General features: G+C 53.4%; 1 protein-coding gene across 1 annotated transcript; it reads left to right on the top strand.

Moving 5' to 3' along the window:
• The first annotated feature begins 570 nt into the window (after nucleotides 1-570).
• Nucleotides 571-27,251, top strand: RNF19B (ring finger protein 19B). The gene is made up of 10 exons (XM_075114963.1): nucleotides 571-620; nucleotides 15,229-15,934; nucleotides 20,472-20,677; nucleotides 22,337-22,481; nucleotides 22,934-23,096; nucleotides 23,764-23,878; nucleotides 24,388-24,528; nucleotides 24,854-25,061; nucleotides 25,854-25,985; nucleotides 26,476-27,251. Exons 2-10 carry the CDS (start codon nucleotides 15,360-15,362, stop codon nucleotides 26,948-26,950), a joined length of 2,160 nt encoding a protein of 719 aa, XP_074971064.1. The 5' UTR covers nucleotides 571-620; nucleotides 15,229-15,359; the 3' UTR covers nucleotides 26,951-27,251.
• The last annotated feature ends 194 nt before the right edge of the window (nucleotides 27,252-27,445 follow it).

The following is a 27,445-nucleotide window of genomic DNA, read 5'->3' on the forward strand; positions in this document are numbered from 1 at the left end:
TCACTACAGAGCGCCTGCTGCGGGCAAGTAGCCCAAATCCCTTGTCTGCAGAGAGTTTGTACAATCATGGTACATGTGTGCACAGCTGTGAAACGGAGCACGTGGGGCTGAGGAACAAAGAACTGCCTGAGAGCAATGAATGGAGGGGTTGGAAACAGTGCTGGGGACACAGGTGGTAAGTGCTGTGAGGAAGGTAAGTGCTGGTTTTGTCTGAGCCTCTGCTCTCCCTCCTCTTCCACGTATGTTAAGCCATGTTTCCCCGAAGGCCGTCACTGGCCTTTGTCTGCCGCTGTTCCCCCTTGTCGCCCTGTCCTTCCCGCGGTCCCCAGGCTCCTTAGGAAGAGCTGCAGTGGGTGATACCAAGCGAGGCCCTGGGAGGTGGAGGACCAGAGGATGGGATTCCCCCGCCTGTCGCTGTGGCAACCGTTGGGAAGGGAAGCAGCGGTGGGGTGTGATGGGCGGTGGCGTGGCGTGGAGGGGTGTGATGGGGAGGCTGCGGAGGCAGGGTTGCGCTGACATCACGCCAGGGAGGTGGCGCAGAAGGAAGGGGAGTGGGAAAGCGAGAGCCAGGGAGACTGCGGAGGGAAGGGAGCGGCCTCGGGAGTGGGCTCCGGGGAGAGGTAAGATGCTCGGGGGGAGCGGGTCAGGGTGGGCTCCATGAGCGGCTGCGGGATCAGAGCCTGCTGCGGCATGTGTCTGGCTAACGTGCTGGTATGGGATGGCTCTTGGGCAGCAGCAATATTATACAATGCCCTAACAGCCTGGCACAGCAGGGCTTGGTTCTTGGACAGTGAGACCGGGTCAGAACCTGCCTGGCTGGTGCAGAAGCTGCAAATGTGTCCCCCCAGGATACCAGTGTGTGTCAGTGGTACCTGTGCTGGGAAGAGCCAGGAGTACCTGAAATCCCAGGATGGGCTAAAGAGACTGGGAGCGGCCCTGGTCCCTCTCTGGAGAAGGGGACCAGAGTTCCTTCTTGGGATTAGAGCACAAACCATTGATGAAATGAATCAGAAGTTTGGAGACCTGGTCCCCCTGAGCTGCATCTAGCTCGTAGGAGGCTGTAAACAGAGCTGGTGCACTGGGACAGAGCCTGGCAGCGTGCATTTGGGGTGGGAATCCTAAACTACACATCTCCAGCAGCCTCAGCATTTACCCTGCCTGTGTAGGAAGCAATAGTTCTGGGGAAGGCAGCCAGGTGCACAATTACTGCCAAGAGCTCTCTGGATATGGATCCTGGGGCTCTGCAGACCTGGAAGGCAAAATTACCAAAGTCCTTGAAACCACTCTGGATGTCGTATTGCCTTTTAGCGTAACAGTTGCATAACGGGAGCTGATCTGCTAGCAGAGAGAACAAGGGGTGACGGTCACCTCTGTGCCCTGCAGCATCCCAGGGGTACCTATGAGCTGTGCTGGCCCATGGCCCTGGGCTGGATTTAATTTCTCTTCCTAATCCAAAAGCTGGGCTCATTCTTTAACACTTGAAAAAGCTGGTGGGTTTACAGCTCCAATTCCACAGCTGGGGGTTGTACGGACTCTACACCTACACACAGGCTGGGCAGCAGAGCCCTGCAGTACGTTAGCAAACTAGAAAGTGAGTTCATTAGCACCCGCTCAATCTGTGCTAACCTGCCTTTGCCCATCAGGATCCTCGACGTGTATCTGAATGAGGAAAGTACATCTGTGGTCAGAAGCCCATTGCTGGTAACCCCTGTGGGTGTCAGAAACCAGTACTGGGGTGGAGATGAAAGAAGCACAAAGCAGAAACTCAGCAGGGCTGAAGAAACCTTCTTTGAAATCTAAGAACAGGGAGAGGCCCATGCTCTTGTCACAACCGTTTTGTTGAAATAACTTTCACATGTTTCACACATCACTTAAAGGGCTGGGGGCAGCAGTGGGACCATGGAGAAATGTGGTCAGGAATGCCTGTGTGTGTATGAGAGCAGAACTGCAATAAGGAGCATAAACGTGCTTTAATTAGGGAAGGCTTATTGCTGTGAGATGCACGATCCTCCCCCACGAAGGCAGAGGTGCTGGGACTATAGGGACTGTTTGGGAGTGGCCTGGGGTGGCCATACTGCTACTGCTTTTATGGTAACGCTGCAAACAGCAACACCTTGTGCTGCTGTGTGGGACTTCTGTGGGAGCAATGGGTCGGAGGCCCCATGCTTGGAGGCTTTTAGGAGCAGGCTGTGGTGTAGTCACCCAGGTGGCTGTGTGGGCAGCTGCGCTTCATGCCACTGCCATGGGCGGGCACGGGAGGAGAGGACCTGCTAGCAGCTCTCTGTGCAGCCCTCGGTGCCACCCAGGGCAGCTCTGGTGGGAGGGGGGCAGCTCTGGGTGGGTGCAGGCACTCCCAAATGAGACCCTGCCAGGCATGGCCTGGACCAGGCTCCTGGGGCACTTTGGGAAGGGCACGGGGAGGAGTTAAGGCTGCTTTTCTGCAGCTTCAGTCCCCAAGGTTCCAGTTCTGCACAGCTGGCAGCTAACACAGCTAGGACTGCTTGTAAGTCATGTTTCCACTCGATTTTTTCAAGGTTATTCAAAATATAGTGGGGAAGTGGCACTAGGACCTCCTACAAACAGAAAGGCAAAGTCAACCCTCCTAGTCCTTGACCTTCTCCACTGCTCAGCTGGCTTTCCTCGCTGTTCTCCTTATACTTGCCTACACTGCAAAAGGGATGATCATGTGAATATTACACAGCCTGGCATCTGCATATCAGCTGAAGCAGCTGAGTTTGACATGCTCCTAGTGTCTTCATGTGATCCTGTTCCACAGCCGTGCTGTACTACCTGTGTGCTTGGTCCCTTCCATAGGCTATCACAGCTAGACACACAATGATATAGAAACACACCAAACAGGAGCTTGTGTTCCTCTGGGTGTTTGTTCCCAGCCTGCAACACAAGCCCTCCTGGAAAAAGAGGGCTGTGGACCTGTGAGCCTCTGCAGAGGCCTGGGGTACTGGGAGGAGCTGCCCTTGTGCCAGTGTCCAGAAAGGGCCCTGGGAGCTGAGCCAGGTCCTGTGAGACATTTTAATCTTTCCTATTCCACAGTCTATCTTGGCTATGACTCCACTGCAGTGAATGTTTTCCAGTTCCTTTGGCTGGGGCACGCACAGGCGTCTACCTTGTGTTTGTTTTCACTCCTTATCTGGTACCACTGAGAGCAGGCAGTGCAGCAGCTGAGTCAAGGAGAGCAGGCTGGCGTGTTCCCACTACTGCCTGGGCCACCCTGGAGTCTTCTCTATCTTCTCCCTAAACTCCGGCTGAAATTTCCTTCTGCTGAGGTAGCTGGCTGTTGAATAGCCGTGGTTGCTTCAGTAATCAATAGTTCTCTGCTCTCTAAAGGAAATACTATCCCTTTAGCCAAATCAGCATTTCTCTGTTATAGACCTAGCCTTAACTCAGCTCTGGGGAGATCTAGGTGCATTCCCAACCTACCTGCTCAGAACCCTGCTCCTTTTCTTTCCTCCTGCCATTGTTGTTTCTCCTCTCTGAGGCTAAGCAAGAAGGGCTGGAAGCACAAGGAAAAATTGCTGGAGCTGTTTGACCCTCTTTGGTCTCAGCCCTTCTCTTGGCTTTGCCCCAACAGCTCCTTCTCTGTGCTTGCTTCCCTAAGGAGGGCGGTGAGGATGGAGTCAACGGGATCCTCACGGCCAAGGGCATTGCTGATATGAATCCCAATCCATTGGCTCCTGGAGAGCTTGGCTCAGCTACTGCCAGCAGAAGAAAAGCTGTTCCCATCACACAGCAGGACCTGTATCCCAGAGAACCAGGGCTGGAAGACAAAGTGCCCATAGTAAGGCTTCATGGATGCAAATAAATTTTCCTTGTAAACAGGCAAAGGCACCAACTCCCTGGAGCTGGATTTCCACTGGTTCCATTCCAGGCAGTCAAAAGCTGGGCTGTGGCTCTGGGCTCCAGTTTCTTCCAACTGAAGGAGGCCACAGGGTTTGTTCTGCTGCTGGGGCAATTGAAACACCCTCGCTGTGCATTTTTAGTATCTTTGCACATCTCTGTTATTTCCAAACCAGAAAAGGTCACCGAGACCCAAGAGAAACCCACTTCCCTCCTTCAATGGAACTCCTCTTTCTGCCTTGCACATGCTTTTGTTGCCATCTCTTGCTTGCCAAATGCAGGAACAAACACTGGGGCTTGGCAGGGCTCAAAGCCTTGGCTTGTCAGATGGGAAAGAGGCGTTTTTGGTCCTCAGCCTGGGGACAGGGCTCTGCTCCATGTCCACTGCCAGGTTCTCCAGCTGCAATTTTGGTGTTCATCCCATGCTCAAAGCACTGTTCTTACATGTCTGCGGATGGGCAGCACCCCTGGGTGCTGGGCTGTGAATCCTGCGGGAGATCTATGGAAAGTGGGCGGGAATAGCTGGAGCAAGACTCAGGATTATGTGAACCCCAGCATGTTGCTGTGGCTGAGCTGCATGTACAGTGGAAAGTGCAGGAATCAGTGCTGACTTGAGAGATTTTTCCCCAAATATGCATGATGGCAGGGGGCAGGAAAGGCAGACAGAGGCCTTGTAAAGTCAGGCTGTCTCTGCTTTGTTTAAATAGGGTTGTTATTGCCAGCAGTTGCCCCCTGAGAGACTACAGGGCTTATGCTGGGGAGGGATCCTGTAGCTCAGAGACAGCTGGGAGGCACTTGGAAGCTACTGCTGTTTCAGTGGCAGGCGCTGGACTTTTCCTGGTGCTCAGGGAAACTGGGATGGCAGCCTGGATCAGAGAGGGCAAGGCTGGGCAGATGAGAGACTGCCGTAGCTGCTGCCTCCCTGTTAGAAGGATGCTTTGGAGCAACAGCAGGGCCTGATTTCAGAGAAGCATTGGAGGTCTTGGTGCACACTGATTGCCCTGGAAACCTCCTACTCAATTTTCTGCTGTGCACAGTCCAGCCTCATCAGGCAGCACAGAGGCTAGCTTGCTTAAACACTGGCTAAGGCAACCCACAGATGACATCAGCCCCAGAAAGGGAAGAGGGTTTCTCGTGGTGGTGAAGGGGTGAGGGAGAGGAGGGAGGAAGAAGAGGAATTTCCTGGCTGCGGTAAAGGTGGGTTCTGCTTGAAGAGAGTTAGAAAGAATGAGCTTGTGGTCATGGCATCATGCCAGGGGAAGGAAGGGGCGGGTCAGTAACAAACCCTGTTTACCTTTCCTTGCTGGCCCAGGAATGAAGGATGCACCAAACTATAGCTCCCCTATCCCCTTGCCCACCTTGTTCTACTGCAGAGAGAACAGAGCACTGGGGGAGCAGCCCTGGACTGAACCAGGCTGAGGGCAGGGGCTTGGCAACCAAGGGTCAGGCTGGGGAAAGATCTCTTCTGAGACCAGGGAACCCTGATCAAGCTGATTTTCAAAGTGAGACGCTCATACGTGTCCCACCTGGTTAGTGCTGGCTCAGCCCTCTGGAAAATGACACAGGTTTTCCTTGCTGCCGGGCCAGAGGGCTGTGCTGGGAGCTCTCCACTGCTCTCCCATCCTGCTCCAGACGGGAGGTGCTGCTGGCGGGGTCCAGAATCACTTTTCTTTCCCCTTTTGACAGCTGTTGCTGATTATGAAAATGGGAATGTTCCCGAGCCAGTTCTCGGCAGGAACTGCCCTTTCCAGAGCTGACTGCATGGGCTGTTTCTTCCTCTTCCCACCTCCTGAGAGTAGTCACAGATTTAGGTAGGTTCTCGTCTTGGCAAAGCACTGCCCTTCCCTGCTGCTCTTCCTCACGTGGTGCACAGGAGAGACCCGTGGCTGTGGCCTGTGAAGGGGGATGTTTGTTCCTTGGCCTCAGATCAATACAATTCTTGAGTCAATTCTCTCCCAAAGCACAAAGAAAGAAATAAGAAACACTGGGACCAGTCCTGCTGTGGGAGATTTATACTCCGAGCTGTCAGTCTGTGAGTAAACCTTGTTCCTAGCCCAGAGATCCTGACACCAGCTACCGTTCCCTCTGCCTCTCGAGAGTGCAGGATGGAGATCACACCTTGCAGGAGGGTGGTAGGGACATCACAGCATCTTGCAGGAAAGTCATTATTTCTTGTCACATCTGATGCGGAGGCCAAGTGAGTGTCCACAGCATGGCTGAAGGAACACTGGGCAAAGCTCAGCAAAGACAGGAATGAGATACAAGGGCTTATTGCTACTGGAAACTGTGGGTGTCCAAAGCTTAGCAAGATTTGGGAAGGGGTCAAGCATCTCTGTAGGCATCGAGACTGTGCAGAACTTACCACTGATTACAGACGCAGAAGGGTAGGACCACCTGGGGTTCAGAGGTTAAGCCAGTTTCTAACAGAAAAGAGCAGAACTATCGGGAAAGGGAAACGACCTCACACTAGCTTACTTGCATTGTCCTTTACTCAGAGGACACTGGCAGCCCAGAAGTGGGTGGATTCAGTTCACATCCTAGCCAGCAGGTTAGGAGTTCCTTGGAAAGCCCAAATGGTGCAACGGAGGTAACTCAGGAAGAAGTTGTTTGGCTAATGCCAAGGTCAGTCCGAATAACTCGTTCCACTCTCTCTTCTACTTTTGTTGTGCAGTGAGGCAGGAAGCTGAAAAGTCCCCAGCTGCTTTTGGGACCCTGGGCAGCGGCAGAGAGCAGTGACCGCCCTGGTTCTGAGTAACAGATGAGTGTGTTAGCACTGAGCCCCCCGTACTCAGTTCCCTCCATGACTCCTAACAGCACACAGTGACAGAATTTCCTTGCTCTTTATTTCAGAGCTGAGGGAAAATTTCTGTCACCAGCGCTGAGTTAAATAAAAAGTTGGTAAATTCAGGCGGAAATGCAGCTTCATGCAGCAAGGTGCTAACCTTTGGAATTGCTTTGAGAGTTGGTTAAGTCAAATATGATAACTGTCTTGGAAATATCCCGATGGTTTTATGACCTTCAATAATGTCTGTACTTCTGTACCCAGACAAGGGTCACAGACTGCTCCAAGACATGACCAGTTCCTCTCAGAGGGATAAAGAAAGAATTTTCTTCCTGTCTTTCACTGTCCTGCTGTGATTGCCATTGCTCAGTTTCTGTAAAGCATGGGAATTACCCCAGGCCAGAGCAGCATGGCTGGGTGCTGAGCACACCACACAGCCTGTTCCCATGAACCCCACTTTGGTATGAGGATGATCTCTGTGTTACGGCACTTCTGGAGCTGCCGAGATGGTATGTGTTTTGCAAACTTTGCCTCTGAGACAAAGAAGTGCAGGGTTGTTACTGGGGGGGAAGAAGCACCACACCTGTGTCCTCAGGAGCAGATGGTAGGGTTTGAGCCCCATGCTAATATTCTCCCAGATGGTCCTGGCGAGACCTGAGATGTTTACATCTCTCTGTGACCTCCTGGCAAGTGAGGGAGTGCGGACATGTCTCTTCCCCTGCCAAGAGGTAAACAGTCCCTTTCACTTTTCTTATTTCACTTTTACCATCCCCGTCCCCAGTGCAGGACTGTGAAGGTTGGGAGGTGGCTCTAAGAGCGTGTTGCTTCACAGTGATGTTCCCACAGCCATTGCTGAAAGGGCTCCAGGTAAGGAGAGGAGGCCCTGCTGAGAGCAATCGTGCTCTTGTCCTTGGAATTTCTGCTGAGACCTTTCTCTTCCCAGGTGTTAATAGGTGCTTTGTGGGACTGGGGCTCAAACCTCCTTTGTGGCCAAGCTTCAGCCACCACCTGCCCATGACAGCAGGTCCCTCTGGTGCTCAGTCACTGGAGCCTTCTCCTATTAGCAGGTCACTGCGAGCAGTGGATTATACCCTGGCAACAGGGACACAGCAACATGCAAGCCCCGAAACTGCAGCGCCTGCTCCACTACACAGCAAAATAGGTCGTGCATCAGCAAATGAAAAAGGACAGATGGTGTCTGCTAATACAGCTTAGTTTATGGCCTGCAGGATTAACTCACTAGTTGTCATGTCTGCAGAAAATAGGAAATGGGTGGGTCGGGTCGAGGAAATGTGTGGTGTGCCCAGCCCTACCTGTGTTTTTAGGATGCAGCAGCTGGAAAGGATGTCAGAGATGCTGTGAGGTTTTGAGATGCTGTGAGGTTTTGAGATGCTGCTGAAGGGCTGCCAGTGTCTCTTTGGGGATCTGGGCACTAGAGCTAGTGCTTGTACCATGCCTTCCCAGCCAGCTCCGCTTCCCACGCTCCCACTACAAAGGTCAGCACTGTAGGGAGAAAGGTGCTGAGCAGTGCGGGGATCTCCAGCAGAGACAGCGATGCTGTTTGTGGTCTGTGCGCCAACAACGGCTCTGGAGGAGAAGCTTACAGCTTCCTGTCCTGCGCCAGCTGCAAGACAGCCTCCAGTTCAGCCTTTTGAACTCCCAAGCACCCATGTGTCTGCAGGAGTGAGACAGAAAGCTGAGGCAGAAGCCTCAGGTCTTTTCAATGCCTTCTCTGTGACACACTGTTCTCCTTTCCTGGAAATCAGGCCAGTGCCTCACTCCATTCTCCTTGCAGAAATCAACCCTGTGCCTGTGCTCTAGCTTCTCTGCATCTGCTTTCTTGAGGGCAGGACAAGCCCTTCCTCAGTCCTCTGCAAATGGTCCTTCTGAAGATTTCACCTTGATCCTTGCTGCCTCTGCTGCGGCCAGGTTTGCTCACATCCTGCAAGATGCTGAGCACCCCGAAAACGAGCTGCCATCAGGGAGTGAGGAGAGAGGAGAGCCTCCAGAGCCAGTGCTAGGTCCCTGCCCTGTCATACCACCTCCGTGCCTCTTGCTGGTGGCACCTGGCTCTCCCCACTGAATGCCCAGCCACTGCCACCCCGGCACAGTGGGCCCCAGACGGGCAGCTGCCTGCTGCTATCAGAGGTTTTTGTTACCCCCACGTTCTTCTAGCCACAACCAGCTGTCACAGGCACTGGGGTTTTCTCCAGTGACTAATTTGCCTGTGTTTATGCCAACACCAAACACATAATTGTCTGTTTAACAACTCGGGTGAGGAGGGAGTCTGGCTGCTTCCTCGTACTGTAGGGATCAGACCAGCACTTTCCTGATGGCAGCACCCTACTGTGCTAAACCTTCTCAGCTATAAATCCCCTATCATTAAGGACAGCAGGTTACCAGTGAGAGTGAATCGAGAGCAGGGATCATTGTTACTTCTATCCCCAAAGCTCTACAGTGAGTGTGCAGGACAACAGGTGTATAAAGAAATCAGAACAGCCTGTGCCTTTATTACAAAAGGAAATGCTTCTTTTGTAGAGGGGAAAAGCATGTCAGATTACTATTATAAGTAATTGCTTAACGCTCCCTACCTTTACGTCATTGCTGAAGTAGACAGTAGTTATCTCTGCGTTCCTGTTTGGGGTCTTCTTTCAATGCACGTGTGTCAGCAACAGAGCCAAGCCCATGGCCCTCCTGGCTGGCTGAGCCCTGGAAGAGTCAGGACGGTGAGCTACGTGGGCACGCGAGCCTCCAAGTTATGCCCCCTCAAAATCTCCCCACCTCCCACCTCTTTTATAAGCTGCTGACAAGACTTGCCATATGTGTAGGCGGCTCCCAAGCTTACAAGATGATTCCCTGCTCCCCCCACTTCCATCCATGAGCACGTTCAGGATTTCAGGGAGGGGGAGCTCAGCGTTCCTCTGTCTGCAGGCATCTTCTGCAAGGGATGTGCAATGCTTTCAGAGAGCTCCATGTGGTAACTCTCTCCCTCCCAGGATTTCACGACAGCATCTTCCCCGGAAAGTCACAGCAGGGAGTGGAAGACTGCTGTGCTGTGCATGTGGGTGTTAGGAGGGAGCAGAGTGGGCTGGGGAGATGGTGGGGAGAGGAGGTGCAACCGCAGAGTGAACCAGACCAATCCTTTCGGAAGAGCCTTGAATTTCTGATCCCAGGACTCCCATCTCCTGCCTTTTGCTCTTCACTTAAAATAATGTCAATCCTTGTTAAGTCCAGCGGAGAAAAAGGGAGTCAAGCAGAATAATCTCTTCCTTCCCTGAACACATCTCAGAGGACCCCGAGAGGAAAACAGAACATGAACTAACTAGACCAACCCAGAAAGCGTGTGCAGATTTGCACACTGGGGAGAGCCCTCCCCAGCCACTGGTGTCTTCCCTGGAGAGACATTAGCGGCCGTTAATGACATCTCCATCTGAGAAATGATCAGAGTGCATGTCATTACAAACCAGGGCTTCCCCAGGGCCCTAGCAGAAAATGACCCCCGTGAGCTTCAGTTCTTGAATACACAGCTGCTACTTCGTGAATGCAAAGCATCCCTCACCACAGATCTCAAAGCTCTCAGGGTTAAGCTTTGCTGAACCCCTCTGACAGACCAAGACTGCCACCCCTGCTCTGCACACAGGGGAGCTGGGTGCCTGAGAGAAGGAATTAAGGGAGGCCCACATGCTCCTGGCACGACTCTCCAGGGCAGGCAGCTGGGACCAGACCCCCCACTGCACCTCTGAGAGGTTTAAATCTACCTTTGTGCTGCTTGGGTCTGTCTGTCCCTCTCACCTTCATCTAGATGGTGTGACTACAGCAACCTCTCAGGTTTGTCTGCAAGGTGTCACAGCACGTACCTGGCTGTGCCCCATGGTGGGTCCGCAGGAGACAGACCCTTGAAACTGTCTTCTGCATTTTGGCACTCGCAAATCCTGATGCATTTGGATCCCTTTAACAGCCCTGGCAGTCCCACCCGAGCAGGGCCAAAGGTCTCAACCTGCCCAGCAAGACCGGAGCTGAGTCATTCCAGAGTGCCCCTGTCCGGTAACAAGGAAGAATTCCTGGTGTAAAGCTTTTCCCCTCTTTCCCCCATTTCATCACGTCTGTGGCTACTTCAGAAACCAGAAATGTGAGCTGGATTTTCTCTAAATGCCATCTGCTCTGAACCACAGCCTGTGGCCCGTGAATAACTGCCCATCCCTGCCTGGGTAAAGAGGGAGAAACCCTGAGGAGACCCAAGCACTTCTAGAGAAAAGAGTCTGTTCCAGGGAGTGGTTCACACCTCAGTGCCAGAATGACATGGAGGTTTCAGGTAGATTGAATCTCTGTGTGCCCCGAAATAGCTGTTTCGACATCCCCCTGTGTCCTGCAGGCCAGGGACAAGGGCAACAGGCAGTTATTCATCGTACCTGTGCTGTCTGGGTAACCAGGAAAGTGGGAGCAGACAAAGGGGATGTGGTAGGAACCAGAGTTTCTATTTTATCGGCTGCAAACCAGAGCCAGCGCGCCTGCATGCCAGCACCCCACCGCAGCAATATTCCCTGCCACGGCACACCCCAGTCCCTCCATGCAAATCCTCCCAGTCTGAGAGCTGAGTTTCACAATCCCTTCCCAGCAGCCAGCCTCTGCTTTCACTCTCTGAATTACAAAGGGGAGTTTTCATTACATCACCAGAGGCTCTTCCTCCTTGAAGCCAGTGGCAGAGCTGTCAGTCTGCGTTGTGGGGGTTTTTAGGGTGTGGGTGGCTGGGGTATTTCTCTGGAAAGTGACCCTGTGCCTGCCAAAGGCAGGTTCAGCCCAGCCCAGCCCAGCCTCCCTGGAACGGCACTGGGCAGTGCGGGTTGGCTCCAACTGGTGCCTGGATAAAGCATGCCCGGCACGGCTGCTGGAAGCCTTCCTGGGAGATATGGCATTTTCAGGCGGTTTTAAAAGCCGCCTGTGCCAAATCCTGCCCTGATTTAAGCAGCAGGGTCAGAAGTCACTAGTCTTCCAGCTTCCTGCCAGCATAAGCAAATGCAAATTTGCCTAACAGAGCTGGGATTTGCGGAGTGGTTCACTAAAGCGTTTGAATTCTCTCCCCTCCCCCTTTTTTTTTTTTTTTGGTTGTTATTGTTTGTCTTCAAATATCCCTCAGTTAAATGGTCAGACTGGTGACCGTTTCCCTGCAGCCCCAGGGAGGGGCTGAGCTGATCTCGCTCCCAATCCGGTGACTTTCCAGCCAGCCTCTTTCCTCCCTTCCCTGGCCTGGCAGCCCACTTCCATGCCTTCTCCCTCCCAGCCCCAAGCCCCGGCTGGTTTGGGGCTTTCCCCCTCCCCGCCCAGTTTGAATCAAAACAAACTACTGGGTTCAAACTGCTCCCTAGTCAGGAACGTGCTGAGCTGGAGCCTCTGCTCTTGGCAAGGGCTACAGAAAATCACCACGGAGAAACACCTCGGCCACAGTGAACTTGTTTTTAAGTAGGTGGTATGTCTGGACCACAGCAGGGTCAGGGCAGGTAGAAGTCTGTCTCTGAGCTCCATAAAGGCACTGAATTCCCTTAAACATATAAAGACTGGCAAGAGGTCTGCGCAGCTCGGGAGCGGGGAAGATGGCTCCAACGTCAGCATGAGCCCCTCGGATTTACCCTGGCCTCCCCCAGCCCTGTTTGTATCATGATTCCTCATATAAGGGAATGAGGAGTCATTTCTGCCCCATCAGCACGTTGCGAGCTGATGCCTTTCCCAGAGAGTCCAGATGGTTTTGCTCTCTGTCTCTCTGTTTGTGTCTGTGCTACTGGTAATTCAGGCCTGTCTCACATTAGCTTTTGAGATGAAACCTGCCTACAATTAGTTACAGTCTGTGCTCTTGCGCTGCAAAGGACGTAGGGCTGAGCTGTCACAGCGCTGTCTGGGAGATCCGTCCCCCACACAAGTCCTGTTCAGGTTTCTCTATTTCAGTCAGGAGTGTGATTTTTCTAGTGAAATCATCAAACCAAGACAGTCTCTGCTACAGATGGGTAGCGACAGCCATTTAAAGATGCCTCATACCTGGCCTGTCTCAGCCAGGCATAGCTTATTTCAATATAATCTTGTTTCACACCAGTACAACACCTCTCCTTTCTTTTTCTGGCCTTCCTTTCCCACTAGTGAAATGGGGAGAGGATTCTTTCACATGTCAGTACACTCTGGGAGCTCTGCATCAGAAGTGCCAGAGAAATGCTAAGCATCTTCATGCCTGCCCATGACCTGCCAGCCTGCCAGGGACGGGAGCGCAGCAATTCACACTGCTCAGGGCCAGCATGCTCCACAGACACCTTTGTAACATCCCTCCCTCTCTTGGAGCAGAACTGTTTGGCTGCCTTGCTAAATTAGCTCGCTAATAACACGGTTCTTGATCCCAGGCAGGAATTTAACACTCTGAGGCCAACCCTAAGTGTGATCCAAAACGTCCAGCTGGGCCAAAGCCATGTGTATTGTGGCAGAAATGCCGGAGCGCAGCAGAGGTGAGGGAGAGCTGACAAATGTCCGGGGACCATAAGCTCTAGCAAAGGACTTGGATGCAGCAGGCATCTTGCGATAAGCACTAAGTGAGGGTATATTGCAGACACAGAATTAATGAGGAAAAGTGCAGGGAAGGTAACAGGAGAGCTGAAGGGTACTAGGAGAGGAGGAGGCTTTATTTGTGTGCTCTTATGCGGGTGATTTACTCCCTCTGTGCCTTCATTCACTCATCCATCAAATGGGGAAGCATCATCATTATCTCTGCTGTACAGACAGGCACGGGGTCTTTGCCTACAGCAAGTCAGGCAGCGCGAGCACCGAAACCCAGGTGCTTTCAACTGTCAGCCTGGGTTCAGTTCGCTAAACCTTGTTCTCCATCCCAGAGGCACTGAACGGGGCCCTCCGCAGCTGGGAAGGAGCCTGGTGGTAACTATGCAAATCAGCTTTGCTGAGAGAAATTATTTCAGTAATGGCGATAGCTGGAAGACAGTGATGAAGCCACACTTGTCTTGTCACATGAGTAACTACAGTCTGTCCAGTCAGAAGCTGACAGTCTACAGGGAAAGCAGCCCCTTCTGTGCTGATTTAACATGCACTTCATAGACACAGCAGATCTTTCTGCTTCGCCTCTCCTGCGTAATAAGAGTCAGTGTCCTTCTTGTTAGCTTACCTGCCTCTGAATGGGGGACGAGGTTGGCAGACCCCTGTGGGCACGGGGGAACCCTGGAAGGAAACAGAGGCTTTTAAATTTCTGCATGACTGCAGTAAGAATGTGGGTTGTAATTTCAGTGCCTCTGTATGAAAGAGGCTAAACCCTGCACTTGGGGAAGAGTTCCTGGGTGAGTAAATCTCCACACGACTTCACAAATATTATAAAGGAGGGCCATGCAACAGATGGACAAGGTGCCCCAGCAGGTTAAATGAATTTAGAGGGGACTCCTGTGGCTACAGACCGCCTCCTCCAACAAGAGGCATGGTAAAAAGCAAACAGCCCCCCACCTGCGCCTGGGAGAGCACCAGGCCCCTTCACAACACACCATTAGCGCCAGGCCTGGTATGGGGGGAAGCCTCTGGCTGGGTGAGGGCAGAGGCTGCGATGGCTCACCCGAGGTGGGCAGTGGTGCTCCGGGCAAGCCCTGCGGCCCCCTCAGTGCTGAGGGTGGGATGGTGAGGGGAGCCATCACAGAGTCATAAAGGTTGGAAAAGACCTCTAGGATCACCAAGTCCAACCGCCAACCCAACACCCCCAGGCCTCCTAAACCATGTCCCCAAGTGCCACATCTGCACATCTTTTGAACCCGCCCAGGGACGGTGACTCCCCACCTCTCTGGGCAGCCTGTGCCAGGGCCTGACCACTCTTTCAGGAAAGACATTTCCCCTAATCTCCAATCTAACCTCCCCAGATGCAGCTTGAGGCTGGTTCCTCTCGCCCTGTCACTGGTGACTTGGGAGCAGAGACCAGCCCCGCCCTCACTCCAGCCCCTCTCAGGCAGCTGCAGAGAGCGAGAAGGGCTCCGCTCAGCCCCCTCTTCTCCAGGCTAAACCCCCCCAGCTCCCCCAGCCGCCCCCCAGCACACTTGTGCTCCAGACCCTGCCCCAGCCCCGCTGCCCTTCTCTGGACACGCTCCAGCACCTCAAGGCCCTGCTTGTCCTGAGGGGCCCAAACCTGAGCCCAGCATTCGAGGTGGGGCCTCCCCAGGGCCGAGCACGGGGGCCCCATCCCTGCCCGGCTCCTGCTGGCCACACCAGGGCTGACACAAGCCCGGGGGCTGGTGGCCTCCTTGGCCACCTGGGCACTGCTGGCTCATGCCCAGCAGGCTGTCAGCCAGCACCCCCAGGGCCTTCTCCGCCGGGCACTTCCCAGCCCCTCTGCCCCAAGAGCCACGGTGCTGAGGGGAGCCGCTGAGGTACTTCAGACCCACTTGGGGCACCGCTGCCGCGGGATGGGGACAGCCATCGCCTCCTCCTTCTCCTTCTCCTTCTCGGGGCCGCTGCCCTCAACCAAAATGGCGGCGCCGGCGTCCGCTAAAGGGCAGGGCGGGGCAAGGCGGGGCGAGGCGGGGCGGGCGCGGTGTCGCACTCACTCGGCTCCGGGGCCGCTCTCGTTGCAGCGTGTGGTGGAGGCAGCGCCCGGAGGCCCCTCGCCTTCGCCCCCGGAACGACCCTCGCGCGGCGCTGCCGCGACGCCCGGAGCCCCGCCGCGGACGGACACCGCCGGCCGGTACCGGCCGCCCCGGTAGCCATGGGCTCCGAGCGGGACTCCGAGTCGCCGCGTTCCTCCTCCATCCACTCGGCCGCCGCCAAGTGCCCGAAACCCGGCCGCCGCCGCCGTCTCTCCTTCCAGAGCGTCTTCTCAGCCGCCGCCGCCTCCGCCGCGGGCGGCCGCCGCCGCGCCAAGGCCGAGCCGCCTCCCGCCGCCCCGCCGCCGCCTCCCGCAGCCCCGCCGGCCCCGCCGCCCCCACCGCCGCCGCCCCCGCCGCCCCCCGAGGAAGCTCCGGTGGTCCCGGAGGGTGGCGGCGAAGAGGAGCTGGAGTGCCCGTTGTGCCTGGTGCGGCAACCGGCGGAGAACGCCCCGCGGCTGCTGTCGTGCCCGCACCGGTCGTGCGGGGCCTGCCTACGGCAGTACCTGCGCATCGAGATCACCGAATCCCGCGTCAACATCTGCTGCCCCGAGTGCAGCGAGCGCCTCAACCCCGCCGACATCCGCCGCCTCCTCCGCGACTCCCCGCACCTCGTCGCCAAGTACGAGGAGTTCATGCTGCGCCGCTGCCTCGCCGCAGACCCCGACTGCCGCTGGTGCCCGGCCCCCGACTGCGGGTGAGTGCCGGGGGGGACGCGGGGTCCCGCTGGGGTGCTGCGCCCTCCGCCCTGGGACAGCCTGGGGTGGGGGTGGAGCAGCTGTCCCCATAGGGTGCTGCTCCATCCCTCCGTCCTCGGGTGGCTCAGGGGAGGGAGACCCCCACCCTGGTGGGGTGCTGTTTGTCCCCAGCAGGTCCTGGGGCAGCTGGGTGAAGTGGGACCTACTGTCCCCACAGGGTGCTGCTTGTCCCAGGAGGTCCCGGTACAGCTGGGGGTGGTGTCCCAGCTGGGATGGGCCTGGATCCAGTGTCCAGTGCTCATCCCTAGCAGGTCCTGGGGATGGCATCCTACCCACTGTCCTGCGGGGGTGCTGCCTGTCCCCACTGGAGACTTAGGACAGCGCAGGGAGGGACGGCTCACCCCAGTGGGGTGCTGCTGCTCACACACACTTCTGGTCCTACCAAACCCCATGATAGCCCTTATTGCAGGTGTTCATTGCTTGCTTGTCGGTGGGTTCTTCAGGACAGCTGGTGGGCCTTGGCTACCACAACCACACTCCGTTTATCCCTACTACCTCACTAGAACGCTAGGCTTTAACCTCAGGGATTGTGGAAATAGAGACAAATCGGGTATGAGTCGTAGGACTTGGAGGGGATTTTAGCTGAGCCATTGTTTCCCTAATTTAAAAGAAAGCTGTTGGGTTTTTTTCTGCACAGCCGGGAAACGTGGAATTTCCTGGCTGTATCACTGCGAGCTGTGGGGACGGCGCACAAGGACACCCCACAGCTTCCACGGTGGGGAAGGAGGAACCATAAACGATTGCTTTTTCCCATTGAGGACGTGAATGCATGGCACAGAGGAGTGATGTTGACTCATTAACCGTTGCTTAAGTGAGGAAGTGTCTGTCTGTCTGTCCAGAAGGCAACCCAGCCAAGCTTGATGACTTTATAGTTATCTGCGTGTTGCTTTCATTTTCTCTTCCCTTTTCCTTCAGATGAACTCTGCTAGGTTTCTATTTCACCACAAGCCAAAGCTGCCTGGAAAAGGTCTTTGTTCGGGAAACTTAGAGAAGTGCTGCAAAGTTTAGCTTCAGCTCAGCTTGGATTGCAATTCTGGGTAGCAAGAACATGAAAGGAAAGTCTGACCTAGTAGTCAGAATGGAAAGTGTGGTGGGAGGGTTGTGAAGATTTAATCAGAGTGTTGTAATAGCCATCCTATGCAAATCGGTTAACCTGGCTCAGGTTACCCATTTCACAGCCTCTGAGCATCCCTGTATAAGGGCTTGTCTCTTCAGAGGGCAACGTTAATAGGGAGCAACAGCTTTGCTTCTTTCTGAAGCAAAATCGAGTGCTAGAGCTTGGTGTTTCAGTAGCACTGGGGATAAGATCAGGGAGATAGAGCAGTTTATGCTGCCCACAGAGGGAATACCCCTGCTGTTAGCCAGCTAGAGAAAATCCCGTACCTGCTTACCAAATGCACAGCTCTTTGGCTGCTGTGATATTTATCTGTGTTCAGGATAAGGTGTAAATGCAATGTACGTCAGCCAGGCTGTCTGGTTGGAAGGAGCCAGCCCCAGCATGCCCTGGAGGGCATTGCCTCGTCGGGTCTGATCCAGCAGTTGCTTTGGGGCGTTAGGGCAGACTGATGTCACGCAGAGCTCTTTGTGCAAGCAAAAGCCTCCTCCCTTGTTAGCCTGTTAGCAGGGTGAGCCAGACAATGTGCATGGGTATCCTTCTCTGAGCTGCCCAGCAGAAGCAAGAAGTGACCTGGCTGTTGGAACCCAGGCAGCTCTCGCGGGTCGCTCCGGACTGGTGCTACTAGTGTGTCTGTAGCACTAGAGCAAAGGCTGTTGGAACCAGCCCTCCAGCAGGGAGAGGAATTAATCGCCCTATTCATTCTTCCCAGCGAGCTTGTGTTGCTGTGCTTATGTAAAGTCAGGGCATGAATTATTTACAGCGGGCTTTCCCACCGTAGTAGTGCCGCTACACCAAGCCGGAACGGGAGCGTAGGGCTGGGGGCTCAGCACTGGGTGTCACCCACCGCCGAGGTGACGGCAGCGATGGGCTGCTAGGCGATGGCAGACAAAACCCTGGGCGTGTGGCACGCAGCATCCTGTGCTTTCCACGCATACTGCAGTCTTTCGTAAATGAAAGAGCTTGGCTGTGCTGCTGGGGAGGAGGAGGAGGAGGACCAACACAACACCAGTGCATGTTGCCATGGAAACACTGGTCAATTGATGCGCCATCAATCGCAATACAAATAATTTTCTATGTTTGCAGCTTTTTTTTCCCTCCTCCTTGCTACAATCAGGCGGCATTGCTGTCTAGTGTTTGTCACGCTGCATCTCTTCTAGAAGCTTGGGAGAATAACAGAACCTTTAAAAAAATGGAGCTGTGTAGGCTGAGCTCAGTGAATGAGGCTGGAGGCAACTGGTGAGGCTCTGACTCCTGCGGAGCAGCAGGAGGAGGGACCGAGGCAACTTGTGGCCATCCAAGGAGTGGGCTGGGAACGATGCTGTGCGATTCCTGGGGTCTCGGGGAGACACTCGCTGCCCTTGCTGTGTGGGGCAAAGTCAGTTTCCCTTTTCATCTGCTGGGGTAGAGCCTGGAAGTGGCTGTTTAATGCAGTGATGTGTCAGAGGTCAAGTGCGGAGGGGGCATGCGTTGGCTGTCCAGATCCCGCCATGGCTAATCCTCGGCACAGTGCTTCAACAGCCTCTTTCTAGGTGACCTTGAATTTGGAGATGTGTTATTTCTTTCCGTAATAGACAGCCATGTGGTTTGTTTCCCCACAGCTGTGGGCTTGTTAATTATATTTTTTGTTTCAGCTCTAGAAATAAAATATAAACGGTGATGTTCATTTCTTATTGGATTTGCTTGAGTGCCTAGAAAAACCCTGCATCTTTAGTGAGGGGTTAATTTGGAGCACGGGGTTGCTTAATATAAAACATTGAGCTTTCCTAGCCCTCTGTTATGGTTTGAAATAGCAGTGTGTCATAACACAGCTGGTCAGATGAAGGGTTGTTTTTTTTGCCAGGGGTAAGTCTTTGGGTGTATGACAGTGGCAGGATAAGGACGCTTAGTGGGATCTTCCCTAGACAAGATGCGTAGGAGTTAATGGGGGTCAAGTTTTGTCCCTCCCAAACCCCCAGGCCATCTGTATCCTGTCTCTCCTCCAATACTGGCTTCACATGCAGGAGTGCGCTGCCGTTGATGCACGCGGAGACCCTGTAGTCCTGCCTCCCAGCCCCGCACTCGGCACAGAGATGTTGTTTCTTTGGCTATTATGTCCTACCCTGGCAGGATGAAGTTGCTCAAACTCCCACGGGATATGAATCATTGTGGTATGACACATTCAGCGGTTCTCATGCTGCTGCCTCTGAGAAGAGGCAATACAACTCGAGCTACACTACCTCTAAATATAAAAACCTTACATAGGAGTTATTCTCTTCTGACCGCTAACAAAAATACTGAGGATGAACAACAAAAATACCCTTTGCCATACTGGTGTTGCAGAACTGGAACGCGCTTCTGGAATTGCTCAGTTCAGCCCCTGCCAGTGGAAACAACCTCGTCCTAGATGACCGTAAGCCAGCTTTCCTACAGCAGTGCTTGGTGATGCTGCTTAGACTTTTGTGTACGCACCACGCTTCCTTCTGGAAGTGTCGCGCTACTATCGGAAGAAGTGAGCTGGTTGAACCTGGCCTCCCTCTCTTGCACGTTCAGTTAGTTTTACTCAAGTTTTGGCTTACTCTGGACGCAGAGTGTTGTTCTTCACTGCCCTTTAAAAAAGGAAATTCTGTGGAGATCAACAAGAGCTTGTTCTTGAGATAGCTGCACATGGAAACCTGTTGTTCCACTTCTTTAGAACCATTCGGTTGATAGAAGTGCCCAGGACAACCTCAGCTTTCCTGGACTCCTCTGGGCCATATAGCATCTACCCCTATGCCTGTCCTAAGGACCTGGGGTATGTGTGTTTAGCCACAGGTGCCTGGACAGAGCAGTGTGAGCCTGTCCTAGGAGCTTGAATCGGTAGAAGCAGCAAGCTGTTAGCTGGGCACACCGGGCCAGACAAACCTCGTCTGTGTGAATTGACAGTGAGAACTGCCAGCAGTTACTGAGGAGAGAGTTCAATATTGTAAGCTGTCTCTATAAAAGGTATCTGCCCCAAGTAACCCAATTAGCACTACTTAATTTCAGGACCTGCAGTGCAAGCTACAGGACTGGAGAGAGCAGGAATTTGTCTAGAGTGCAGGCTGCTGTACAGACGGTGATCAGAAATTAGGTGAAAGATGGGAGAGGTGGGCTGATCGCCTGCTCTGCTGACCTGCCCCATGTGCCAGCGTTGCTGCAGGCTCCAGGGATAGAGGCATGTGTCGCTCAGTGTAGCCTGAGATCTCACTGCAGCAGCTCTTCAACCAGCTGCTTTGAGCAGAGCAGCTCAGGCAGCGACAGCCTCCCGTGCCAGCCCTGGGCAGGCTGAATTAAAGGGATCGCTGGACTGTTGCTCGATAACTTTGTCTTTTACTAATTCATCTGGTGTTTTCCTTCTCCAGTTACGCGGTTATTGCCTACGGCTGTGCCAGCTGCCCCAAGCTGACCTGCGAGAGGGACGGCTGCCAGACGGAGTTCTGCTATCACTGCAAACAGATATGGCATCCCAACCAAACCTGCGACATGGCTCGCCAGCAACGGGCACAGACGCTCCGAGTACGGACCAAGCACACATCAGGCCTCAGTTACGGACAGGAATCCGGGCCGGGTATGGATTCATGGGGTTTTTTTGGTTCCTCGGTGCTGTAGTTGTGCCTGTGAGGCTGAGAAAGAGCCACCTATGTGCAAAACCCTGTCCCGTCAAAGCAGGGCGGGTGTTAGTGCCCTGTGGGGAATGCAGCTGCATGGAACAGCTGAGGGTCTCCGGCAGCCATGGGTGAGAACAGCTGTGAAACTCAGAGTCATTTCCCCTTCTTGTCTGCGTTAGAACAAATCTGGCAGGCTCCTCCAAGAATGCAAAACAGATCAGTAGGTGATGATGTGCTTTGGGTCCTTCCACGTCATGGCAGCTCACCACATCGTCTGCCCCAGCTAGGCTTGTGGCTGTTTTGATCTTGGATGTTCTCGCTTCTTGCTGATCTAAACCCTGAACAAATAGGCACTCTTTAGCCTTGCAACTTCAGATTTGCCTGCTACGGTAGTAGAGAGTAGCGTTCATGCCTAGCTGAGTGTGAGGAGCCTCGCTCTGTGCACTGCTAGGTGTTAGTAATGTCATGTACAAAAAAACCCACCAGCCTACAGACTCCTACACTGCCTGGTAGGAGCTGCTGTGTGTACTGAGTTAGTGTTCATTAAAAATAACTGTATTGACACTGGAGGTGAGCAGTAAGGCCATTTTGTAAAGTCCCACCCTACCCCCAAACAAAATACCCTGCTTTTCCTTCTATGTCAGGAGTTAAAATGTTAATACACTTAGAATGGAGCTGTCGTGGGTGGTTCAGAGGTGGCTTAGTGGTATGTGGAGGTTCAGCGTGCCCCAGTTAAAGGTCCCTGGTAATGGACAGCATAGATACTACCACAGCCTGCGGTACAAACCAGCAAGCGAAAAACAATTTCTGAGTTTTTACGCCCTTTTAAAGGAGAACCCTGTCAGGAAGAGCTTGGCACTTAGCCACTGAAAGAGAGGTTCTTGAGACAGTGGTTTTTCTCCACCCTGTTCTTGCTGGGTTCAATATAGTGATTAATAAGGTGCGAGCTGGTCTCAGCAGCTGGATTTCATATTGTCGAGGGTTGCAGAGGCTGCCAGCAAAACCCTGAACCACTGCACAGCCATTTTATAACTGCGATCAGATGACGCTTGAATTAAGGAAGAAATAAAGGACCCTTATCCTGCTCTGCCAGCAGCAAACTGGGGACTGGACAGCCTCTGCACCGGACTCCCGTGTGCGACGGTAGACCCGGTTTCCCTTTTGGCTGCTTTTGAAGGCCAGGTTTGGAGTTTCTCCGATGCTGCCTTCTCCCAAATTGTACTCTTGATTTTGGCCTGTGAATCACCTTAGTGGAGCAACTTAGTAATGGTTGTTCTTACGCTGTTGCCTTGGTTAGCTCAGGGCAGGTATGGCTTGTTCCCAGCATTAAAGCATGTTCTGGAATACATCCTGTTCAAGGCTAGGATCAGCTTTTAAAGTGACTGTTGTTCTCAGTCCCCGCTGTCCAGGCAAGCGGCTTCGGTGGGGTCTGTCTCATGAATATTATCTTCTCGTTCTGAAGATAAACGAAAGACACAACCGTCCCCACTTTATCTGTGATTAGCGAAGGTGTTCTGCTTGCACAGAAAACAAGGGTTTCGGTGCGTAACGAGAACCCCGTCGTTGATTTTTCACGCTCGCAGCACAGTGCGACTCAATCCCGTGCTTCTTCCCCGTAGCTGATGACATCAAGCCGTGTCCGCGCTGCAGCGCTTACATCATCAAGATGAACGATGGGAGCTGTAACCACATGACCTGCGCGGTGTGTGGCTGCGAGTTCTGCTGGCTGTGTATGAAGGAGATCTCGGATCTGCATTACCTCAGGTGAGGAGGGAAGCGGCGTGCCTGGTTCCTGCTGGCAGGGTAGCACATGCCTCTCTGAGGCTGGCTGGTGGAGTTCACCTTTCATCCTCCTGCCTCTCCAATCAGTCCACAAAATTTTCTTCTTTCTGACCCAAAATGCTGAACTTTTCTTCCCACTTTACAGTAGGAGGGTGCTCTTCCACACCAAGAAAAGCTCTTCCTCACACAATTGTATTTGAGACCTCTTGGCATACTGGATATTAAACATAGGCCCGGTAGTGTGATAATCACCGTGATGAACAACTTTATTTTGATGGGGGGCAAAAAGAAGAAAACATTTTTTAATGTTGTCTACCCATTTCCTATATTTTGGGTTTTGGTCACGTGTAACTTGAACTTGGGGTTCTCAGGAACACTTAGGAATTGCTGTGGTTTTAATGTTTGGGTTTTTTTTTTTTTTCCCTTCCGTTAAGCCCCTCTGGCTGTACATTCTGGGGCAAAAAGCCATGGAGTCGTAAAAAGAAGATTCTCTGGCAGCTGGGCACATTGATCGGCGCTCCTGTAGGCATTTCCCTCATTGCTGGCATTGCCATTCCTGCTATGGTCATTGGCATCCCCGTGTATGTCGGGAGGAAGGTAAGGGTGGAGAGTACAAGCTCGGAGCTGAGGGATCTGGGGCTTTTGGGGCATTCTCTGTACTCAAGGCATCTGACCAGAAACTTATAGCTGATATGAAGGGTGGATCTTTTCACAGAACCAAATCCAGTTGTCTCTTCTAAACCTTGACTTATTTTTTGGGCTTTGTGTGGGGAGAGGGAAGGTGGTGGCTGATAGCCCGTCAGGCTGAAGTGCTCTCAAACACGTTTTGCATTGCTCTTGTGCCTCTGCCTTGAACCAGGAGCACCCAAGGAGAAACCTGGTCCCTTTTTCACACATCCTGTGGTGATGGGCTCTACGGGACAGTGGCTGGACCCGTAGCATCACACTTTCGCTTGCATAAGTCACTTGTGTGTTTTGATGCTGACTGCCTCAAACTGCATGATACTGTTGTGTGTCTGTACTGATAAAGAGGCGCTGAGAGGGAAGAAATGGCATGTCAGCACTATATTTGTAGCTGCTTCTCTTTCTTAAACACAGACCCACCTGCTAGATCTAATCTGTGAGGAGGTCTGTGGTCAAGATGAGGTTCTTCAAGAGCTAGTGCAGCTGACGAGGCTGTAAAATCACAAGCTTATTAATGCCTTCTGCTGGTGTTTGCTCGTGGCCAGGCGCTGTTCTCACCTGGTGCTTCTCCTTCTGTCAGATCCACAGCAGGTACGAGGGAAAGAAAACCTCTAAGCACAAGAGGAACTTGGCCATTACTGGTGGGGTCACCTTGTCTGTCATTGCCTCTCCAGTCATCGCTGCTGTCAGTGTTGGTAAGTGGGCGCAGTCCCTTTCCCTTCTGGTGGGCCAGTAGTCACCGAGACGAGTGGGTAGCCCAGCCCTGTGAGATGGGGGTGGCCGAAGGGCGGCTTGCAGACTGCCGCTGTGCGCATCCCTCCATTTCGCATCCGGGCTGCATGTCCTGGTGTGCCTGAGTTGGCCTAGAGCCAGCGCAGGGCTTGTCTGGAGCACCGGTTGCCTGTGCTGCAGCCCGTAGCGGAGTCCTTGACACACGGAGCTGTCTCTTATCCATGGACTGCTTTGGCGGCTGATGTCTTGGGGGTTCAGCCGAGGCTGTCTGTGCTCTTGGGGTTCCCTCATTCCGCACTGCAGCGACACAAACAAAGGGCTCCTCCACTGTCTATCTGCAAAATTGTGAACTAGGGCCTTTAAAAGCAGCGTAAACATAACTGAAAGACTCCCTACCCCAGAGAGTCCTTTCTGTCTGCCCAGCACAGCTCAGCCTTAAGCTCCTCTTAACTCAGCACATCTTGCTCTGCAGGTATTGGAGTCCCCATCATGCTGGCTTACGTCTATGGTGTTGTGCCGATCTCGCTGTGCCGAGGCGGTGGTTGTGGCGTTAGCACCGCCAACGGAAAGGGTGTGAAAATTGAGTTTGATGAAGATGATGGACCAATCACAGGTAACAGGATAACTGGCGAAGGGAAGGGGGTGAAGCAAGACCCTGTCATTGCTTCTTGTAATGAAATGCTAGGGGGTCTTCGCGTTTCCCAAATCTGAACCTCTGTCTTTACCTGGGTTTGGCTAGAAGCAGTTATTTGCTTCAGTCTTCTGGTGATCAGCTGCATAGCTCTCAAAGCCAGATCTCGGTTCTTCCTTGCCCTGGATGAGGCAGGGAGGTAGCCTGAGCCGAGACACGTGCTGCCTGATGTCTGACCCCCAGCTCTGCCAGCGCAGCCAAACGGTTCCCTTGCTGATTCTGATGCCTGCGCTCTTCTTCCCCGCAGTGGCTGATGCCTGGCGAGCCCTGAAGAACCCCAGCATTGGTGAAAGCAGCATCGAGGGGCTGACCAGCGTGCTGAGCACCAGCGGCAGCCCCACCGACGGGCTCAGCGTGATGCAGGGCAACTATAGTGAGACGGCCAGCTTCGCTGCCCTCTCAGGCGGTACCCTCAGTGGTGGTGTCCTCTTGGGAGGCAAGGGGAAGTACAGCAGGTAAGTGAACTGATGGGCACAGCAGGAAAGGGGTAGAGGCTCCCAAGGCCTGTGTTATTTAAGCAGGCTTATTTTGGGGAGGTGTCCGGGACTGTGAGCAGCCCTTCTTTGACCCAGGAGTCATTTCCTAGTATTCTTACTTCTTGGTCTGTTGTAGAATAACCAGTCCCAGCAGGCCAGGCTACTTCTGGAGTCAGTGCTAGGCTGGTTCTTGCAAGGAGGACAAAAGCTAAACAATTTTCTGTCCCTTCTGAGCTCCTTGAGACTGCAGAGCTGATGCTTCAGGTTAATTTGGAACAGCGCAGAGATGCCTGCATGGCCTGCTTAAAGATCTTGCAGTCTCTGATCTTAGCCTAGAGGCTTTGTTGCTTCCTGTTCTCCAGTGGCCTATAGCAAGCAGGGTCACTGCTTTCCAAGTTGGGAGGTTACACCACAGTTTTCCTCTAAACTTCCCTGTGAGTCAGTTTGCTGGGTAATTAGAGACACGTGTTGATATGGGAGCCAGGATATAATCATGGCTGTTTGCTGGATCTGTGGAAATCAGTTCTTCACAGGAGTTGTATGAGTCATAGATATAAACACAACTTTACCATCATCTTGGAAAACAGAATGGATTTACCTAAATGGAGCCAAAAATGAGACTAAATGAGAGGAACCATTGGGGTTAAACTCTGTCATGCAGAGCTGGGCCAGCATAGAGGGCCTCTTGCTTTCCCATGATGAACAGTGACTGTTTGGTGCCCCTCGGGCACCATCTAAGACATTTCTGAGGAATCCTCTTCTTTCCGGCAGGCTGGAAGTTCAGGCAGATGTCCAGAAGGAGATTTTCCCCAAAGACTCGGTCAGCTTGGGGGCTATCAGCGACAACGCCAGCACTCGAGCCATGGCTGGTTCCATCATCAGCTCCTACAACCCCCAGGACAGGTAGGAGGAGGTGTGATGTTGAGAAGAGTGTTGGTAGTGGGTGTCCTGGAAAAAATCTGTGCTCTGCGAGGTGCTGCTGTGGGTGGCGAGATGACTGTAGCTGCACCAGCCCGCTCTTCTGTAGCTGGCAAGTAGATTGATCCTTTTACTTGCACAGAAGGACAACTGGGGATGATTTGGGAGCAGCTTTCATGTGTAATGTGGAGGCTGCGGAGAGGATCTGCAGCCCAGGACTCTCAAGGTCTGTTCCTGGATGCTTGCGGGGACTCTGGTGCTTTCCCAGTTCATTTTCTGCCTCAGCCTGGGGATGATCTTGGCTACCCTTAAGAGGACTCGAGGAGAGCAGCGTGTGCTGTTGTTTCCCAGGCGCCGTGGGGTGATGAGCAGCTTCGTGCTCACGTTTGGGAAACATGATCCTCTCGGTACAGTGAGGCAGTGCCGGACAGTGACCCAGCTGAACCCAGTAACACAAGGGTGCTTGTTTCTGCAGGGAGTGCAATAACATGGAGATCCAGGTGGACATTGAAGCCAAACCAAGTCACTACCAGCTGGCTAGCGGCAGCAGCACAGAGGACTCTCTGCATGTCCACACCCAAATGGCAGAGAATGAGGAAGAGGAGGAGGTGGAGGAAGAGGAGGAGGATGGTGAGCAGGAGCAGATGTGCAAACACCAAAGCTGTGAGCAAAAGGACTGCATTGCCAGCAAAACCTGGGACATCACCCTGGCCCAGCCTGAGAGTATACGGAGTGACCTGGAGAGCTCCGACAGTCAGTCGGACGACGTGCCAGACCTTACCTCGGATGAATGCGACTCCCCCCACTCTCAGACTGCAGCAGCCTGCCCACAGACCCCCAAAGCTAGAGGTGCCGAGAGCCCAAGTGCCCACCTGAGCCACTGTGCCCAAGCTGAGGGCTGCAGGCTGGATGAAATAGTCAAACTGGAGTGCATCGAAGCCAGAGTATGAAGTGGCCTCCTGCTGAAAAGCACACTCGCTGTCATTGCATCTTTTGGGGCAGAGTTGTGTCTGTGTTGGCTTCTGTTTGCCATTCTCCAGCTGGGTCCCCGGCCTTGCCTCGGGGAGTTGCTGTTTCTTACATGACAAAAAAGGAAAAAAGAAAAAAAAAAAAAATCCCCCGTCCTCTTTTTGTTTTAATTTATTGGTTCAAGCTCTGTGAGGCGTGTAAGAGTGTAAATATGTACGTGTGTCTGTATGTCTGCAAACATCCTAAGGGACTATTTGAATAAAGACTCTGGTTGTCATTGGACTCGCATCCAGCTCATCCTTTCCAAAGATGTACAGTGAAATCCTCTGCCTGCCCTTGCTCAGGCGTTAGTGAACACTGCCCTAGCCCAAGGCATGGGGAAAATGAGGGCATCTCCTCTTCTGCCTCTAGAAAGTGACAGCCTTGTTCTGTCTGCAGCTGGGATGGGATGGGGCATGGGCTGCCACGGCCGCAGG

This window comes from Phalacrocorax aristotelis, chromosome 20 (assembly GCF_949628215.1).
Source record: "Phalacrocorax aristotelis chromosome 20, bGulAri2.1, whole genome shotgun sequence".
In the NCBI taxonomy this organism is placed as follows: Eukaryota; Metazoa; Chordata; class Aves; order Suliformes; family Phalacrocoracidae; genus Phalacrocorax; species Phalacrocorax aristotelis.

Bases quoted from the DNA above. Each gene is read 5' to 3' on its own strand.
- RNF19B (XM_075114963.1), top strand. From the start codon at position 15,360: ATGGGCTCCGAGCGGGACTCCGAGTCGCCGCGTTCCTCCTCCATCCAC. The intron at 25,062-25,853 runs GTAAGTGAACTG...TCTTTCCGGCAG, and splicing joins GGCAAGGGGAAGTACAGCAG to GCTGGAAGTTCAGGCAGATG. The intron at 25,986-26,475 runs GTAGGAGGAGGT...TTGTTTCTGCAG, and splicing joins TCCTACAACCCCCAGGACAG to GGAGTGCAATAACATGGAGA.